Source organism: Lepidothrix coronata, unplaced genomic scaffold (genome assembly GCF_001604755.1).
Source record: "Lepidothrix coronata isolate B3197 unplaced genomic scaffold, Lepidothrix_coronata-1.0 Scaffold137, whole genome shotgun sequence".
Taxonomy (NCBI): domain Eukaryota; kingdom Metazoa; phylum Chordata; class Aves; order Passeriformes; family Pipridae; genus Lepidothrix; species Lepidothrix coronata.
In genome coordinates, this window is record NW_016690317.1 from 2,537,564 (window position 1) to 2,542,823 (window position 5,260).

General features: G+C 56.1%; 1 protein-coding gene across 1 annotated transcript in view; it reads right to left on the reverse strand.

Moving 5' to 3' along the window:
• The window catches only part of XPO7 (exportin 7), a 33,500-nt gene that overhangs the window by 2,374 nt on the left and 25,866 nt on the right, over nt 1-5,260 (reverse strand). The window contains exons 21-25 of the mRNA XM_017827292.1: nt 4,981-5,088; nt 3,438-3,520; nt 2,518-2,732; nt 1,731-1,869; nt 870-1,030 (exon numbers count right to left, since the gene is read on the reverse strand). Coding sequence (XP_017682781.1) covers nt 870-1,030; nt 1,731-1,869; nt 2,518-2,732; nt 3,438-3,520; nt 4,981-5,088 — 706 coding nt within the window. The remainder of the gene's footprint in view (nt 1-869; nt 1,031-1,730; nt 1,870-2,517; nt 2,733-3,437; nt 3,521-4,980; nt 5,089-5,260) is intronic.

Here is a 5,260-nt window from a genome sequence, read left to right on the forward strand (position 1 = left end):
GCGGGGAGGGGCTGGGATAGAATTCCCAGAGGAGCTGTGGCTGCCCCTGGATCCCTGGAAGTGTCCAAGGCCAGGTTGGAGCAACCTAGGACAGTGGAAGGTGTCCCTGCCCATGGTAGGGGGTGGGATGAGATGAGCTCTAAGGTCCCTTCCAACCCAAACCATTCCATGAGTCCAACATTAACCCATCCCATCGTGGGAGGAGCTGGAGCCTCCATGAACTGCTGGATTCCCCACACATCCCATCCTGCCCCAAGGCAGCCAGGGAGTATTGTCTCATCTTCCCTAAACAGGGGAACGTTTGGATGCCCTGAGGAGTTTCCTCTCACCCTTCCCTGCCTTTCCCTCCACAGCCTCCTTAGGCTCAGGCCAGGATCCAACTTAGCTGGGCTGGAAGATGCAGTTTCTCTTTTTTAGCCTCAGAAAATACAGCCTCTAGCCCCCAGAAAAGCCTGCTTTGCTTGGCACCTGATCCACCAGCAAGGGTGGAACAACATCCCAATATTCCCTGTTTCCACGTGGGAGTTGTGCTGACACTTTGACAAGTCCCAGTGAGTGAGGCTGGAGAACACCAGAGCTGTGTTTCTCTTAAAAGCCAAAAGCTCATTTTTTTGGCTAATCTGAAAGGCCAAAATGGTGTTCCTTGCACAGGGGACAACCACATCCCTGGAGCAGGGCTTGGAATCCCACGGCATCACACCCACCCCACGAGGACTGTGTGGGACACACGCAGTGCCAGCAAAACAAAAACCCACCCTGTTTATTCCAGAAAACCCTGGGGGCTGCAGAGCAGGGAGAAAGCAGGGCCTGTGTGACATCATGCTGGGAATATTCAGGGAGCTGGTGAGGCTCCAGGGCTCGGGAATTACCTGCTGGATCATCTCGGGGTGCTGCTGCATGATGTGCAGGAAGCGGTCGCTCTCCTGGGTCAGGGGGGTCGTTCTCTTCTTGGTGCTGCGGGACAGTTGCTTGAAGAGATAAGTGACAATGTGGTCCAGGCAGGAGCAGCAGCCCGTGCAAACCATGGTGTCTGCAGGAACAGGGAGAGCGGGAATGTTGGGATGCTGCTGGAAAGGCTCCCCGGGGGAACAGCGACGCTTCTCGGGGGCGTTTTGGGGTCTGAGGAGCAAAAATTGCCCCAATCCTGAACGGGTCAGAAACCTCCTCCCTGGTGTGAGGCTAAAGAATTGGGAATGTACAGCCTGGAGAAGGGAAGGATCCAGGGAGGCCTAATTGTGGCCTTCCAGTGCTTGGAAAGAGCTGGAAGAAAGGTGGAGATGGACTTTGGGCAAGAGCCTGGAGGGGCAGGACAAGGGGAATGGCTTCCCACTGCCAGAGGGCAGGGATAGATGGGAGAGTGGGGAGGAATTCTTCCCTGTGGCTGCCCCTGGATCCCTGGGAGTGTCCAAGGCCAGGTTGGAGCAACCTGGGCTAGTGGAAGGTGTCCCTGCCCGTGGCAGGGGGTGGCACTGGATGGGCTTTAAGGTCCTTTCCAACCCAAAGCATTCCATGATTCCATGATATTCACAGGGATGGAAGGGACCAGTGGTGGGGTCACCTGGTCCAACCTCTCCCTCCCTCTCTCTAACATTCCACCTTTAACAGAGGGGAAACTCCTCTGCCCGTTCTCACAAGGGACATTCCATCTGTTATCCTGAAACTCTCCCAAATCTCTCTCTCCACTTCCAAACCAAATCCCTGAAAACACAACAGAGAGCAGGAGGAATTACCTAGTGCAGTGAGACCTTCTGAAATGGAAGAGAGAATATACATGATTACATGAGGCTCCAGACTGGCTATAAAGTTCATGTGGTCCTGGGTAAGAACTTCCAGCAAGGAATAGTAGGACTGGCTGAGCTTGGGATAATCCTGTAGGGAAAGGAGGAGAGGAAGAGTTTTAAGTCTTCATGGTTACCCTGGAACCATCAGTTGAGGCTTTCTAGACCCAACCCTTTATTAATCACCTGGAAAGAACAAACCAACTCCTCTTCCAGCATATTTATGGGCAAACAGATTTTTCCCCCCTTCCTTCTCCCTCAACAAAACCATTCCACATCCAGCAGGTTCCCAAATCTGGTCTATTAAATCCTCTTTCCCACTGGTTGCTGTTTTCCCACAGGAAACTTGGACCTCTCCAGGTGCCAAGTCACCCAAAAATTCAACATCTGGGATACTGGGACGGAATTCTCCCCTGGGAGGGTGGTGAGGGGCTGGGATAGAATTCCCAGAGAAGTTGTGGCTGCCCCTGGATCCCTGGAAGTGTCCAAGGCCAGGTTGGAGCAACCTGGGCTGGTGAAAGGTGTCCCTGCCCATGGGATGATTTCTAAGGTCCCTTCCAACCCGAACTTGGGGAATTATCTGGGTGGGGAGGTAACACCCCTCACACAGGACCCGCTGCTGCACATTCCAGGAGCTGCCATTCCCCTCCCAGGGGCGCGAGTTCCCTTCTCTCCGCGATCCCTTTCCCAGCCAACCTCCCAACCCTGCTTCCCGGGGTGTTCCCAGTGTGATGCTCACCAGGAGGTCGCTGTGGGGGATGGAGAGCAGCAGTTTGATGAAGGTTTGCAGGGCGTTGTCCAGGGCGTCGTCCCCGTAGAGCCGGAACACCCCGAAGTTGACGTAGCTGCCGCTCAGCGCTGCCTTCAGCATGGAGAAGCAGATGGAGATGCCCTTGAGCTTCAGGGCGTAGACCTGATCCTTGGGGACCTCCCCCAGCGTCAGGATGCGATTCCCTGCACGGCACAGAAGCGGGGTCAGCGTTCCAGCACTGCATCCAAAGCCTTCCCACTCAGGGGGAGCAGGAAAACCCAAGCGGAGCCGTTAAGGAGGGGCTGAGCCCACCGAGGATTTGTCCCCCAGGTGAGGGTTAGGGAGACTGGTACCAGTGAAAAGTGTGGCTCCTCTGGCATTTTCACAAAGCCACGGAGTGACAGGACAAAGGGAATGGCCTTAAGCTGACAGAGGGGGAATTTAGAGGAGATACTGGGAAGGAATTTCTCCCTGGGAGGGGCTGGGATGGAATTCCCAGAGAAGCTGTGGCTGCCCCATCCCTGGGAGCGTCCAGGGCCAGGTTGGACGGGGTTTGGAGCAACCTGGGCTAGTGGAAGGTGTGTCTGCCCATGGCAGGGGGTGGAACTCCATGATTTTAAGGTCCCTTCCAGCCCAAACCATTCCGTGATTTTTCAGGAGAACTCAGTGTATTTTGCTGTGGGGACAGGAATGTTCTCCATGGCGTCACCCTCGCAGGGGCCCAGCCTGGCTCCTGTTTCCTTGTTTCCCCCTCCTTGCCTGCCCACCCCACGCTTCCAGCAGCACCATCTCCCTGTATCCAAGCATCCACCTGGCACTGCTCCCCAGCCTGGCTCCTGGAGCCTTCCCAAGCCACGGGGGAGTCCAGGGCAGCCCAAGGCTGCTGGATCCCACCCAGGGCCACTCACCGTAGGTCGTGATCATTTTACTGGTCTCTCGGAAGAGCAGGATTCCATTGGGAGAGGACACGTCAAACTGCAGCCGTTGGGATCTGAGGGAAACACAGGGAATGGTTAGAGACACGCTGGATTCATCCCAGGGCTGGAGCCAGGCTGGGAGAGCTGGGGGGGTTCACCTGGAGGAGAGAAGGATCCAGGGAGACTTGAGAGCCCCTTCCAGGGCCTAAAGGGGCTCCAGGAGAGCTGGAGAGGGACTGGGGACAAGGGATGGAGGGACAGGACACAGGGCACGGTTCCCGGGAAGGAATTCCTCCCTGTGAGGGTAGGGAGGGGCTGGAGTGGAATTCCCAGAGAAGCTGTGGCTGCCCCTGGATCCCTGGAAGTGTCCAAGGCAAGGCTGGAGGAACCTGGGCTGGTGGAAGGTGTCCCTGCCCATGGCAGGGGGTGGAACAGGATGAGCTTTAAGGTCCCTTCCAACCCAAACCACTCTGGGACTGGAAACTGCAGCTCAAACACAGCTGGGAGCAAAACCAGAGCCACCAGTGCAGGAGCTGCTGGTTCTGGGACTCCCGGATGCTCCCTGAGTTCCCACCCTGCCCTGGTAGGAAACCCCAACACCACACAGGACACAGGCACTCGGGGCCAGAGGAGCTCTGCTGTGGCAGAAGAAAGGCCCTGTATTTCTCAGATGTCAGGAATATTATGGGATTGAGGCTGGAAATCAATCAGTCACTGGGATACTGCTCCCAAACACAACCTCTTGGAAGGCCCTGCAGCCCGGCCTGACTGGCCCCTATTCAGGGCAGCACCAGCGAGTCCCAGCTTGGCACTTGTGCCCCTGCAGTGACTCAGCCTGACAACTGAATCACAACCAGCTGCCCAGTTCACCTCTGGAATAAATGCCTGGATGGTTTCCAGCCGGGATTGTGCCCCGGCTGCAAAGATGCAGCCTGGCAGGACGCATTCCCAAGAGCTCCCCAAGGCCTGTGCCCGAACCCTGTGTCCCTGGAACAGCTCTGCCCCTTCCCACAGGGTTGTGCTCAGCCGGCTGGGAGCCAGAGCATCATCCTGGCAACCTTCCCATGCCAGCTTAGACAGCTCCTGAATTATCCCAGCAGCGTCACAGGTCCCTCTCTGCTGGCAGGGAAGGGCTGAGGCTCCAGAGCAAAGTGGCTGCCAGGGGGAACAAGGTCCATCTGAAAGCCGGGTTTTTAAAAGGGACCAAATTTCCTGCCCCCACCTCCCAGTGCTGCCCTTGGGAATGAAAACATCCAGCGGTTATTGATCGTGTCTCGGCCTGATGGAGCTGCGGGATCCGATCTGTGGGATTTTCTTCCCTCCTGGAACAATCCCAGTTTCCCCCCCTTCTGTCCCCCCCTGGCAGCTTTTGGAGCATAAATAGATCGAAGGAGGGAGAAAACACAACAGGGCAGCGACACCCACACGGAGCAACAAACAGACACAGAGGGAAGGGGACGAGCCTTCCAAGCCCTTCCAAGCCCTTCCAAGCCCGAGCATTCCAGGAAATCCCGGCCAGTTCCCAGGCTCGTACCTGTTGTGGACCAGCTCAGCCATGAGTTTGAGGACAGGGGTGGTGCAGGCTGGGTCGTGGTACCAGAGCTCGATGGCTCTCTGCAGGATTGGCATGTAGGAGGGGTAACTGCCAGGGAAAAGCTAAGGAATTCCGGGCTTTCCAGAGGGAAAAATCTCCACCAGAAGGCACATTTTGTGTGCTGCACACAAGCCCTGCAGAGCAGCTTAATTAACAGGGTTAAACAGAGATGCTGCTTGCTGGGTCTGCTTTATTATTATTATTATTATTATTATTATTA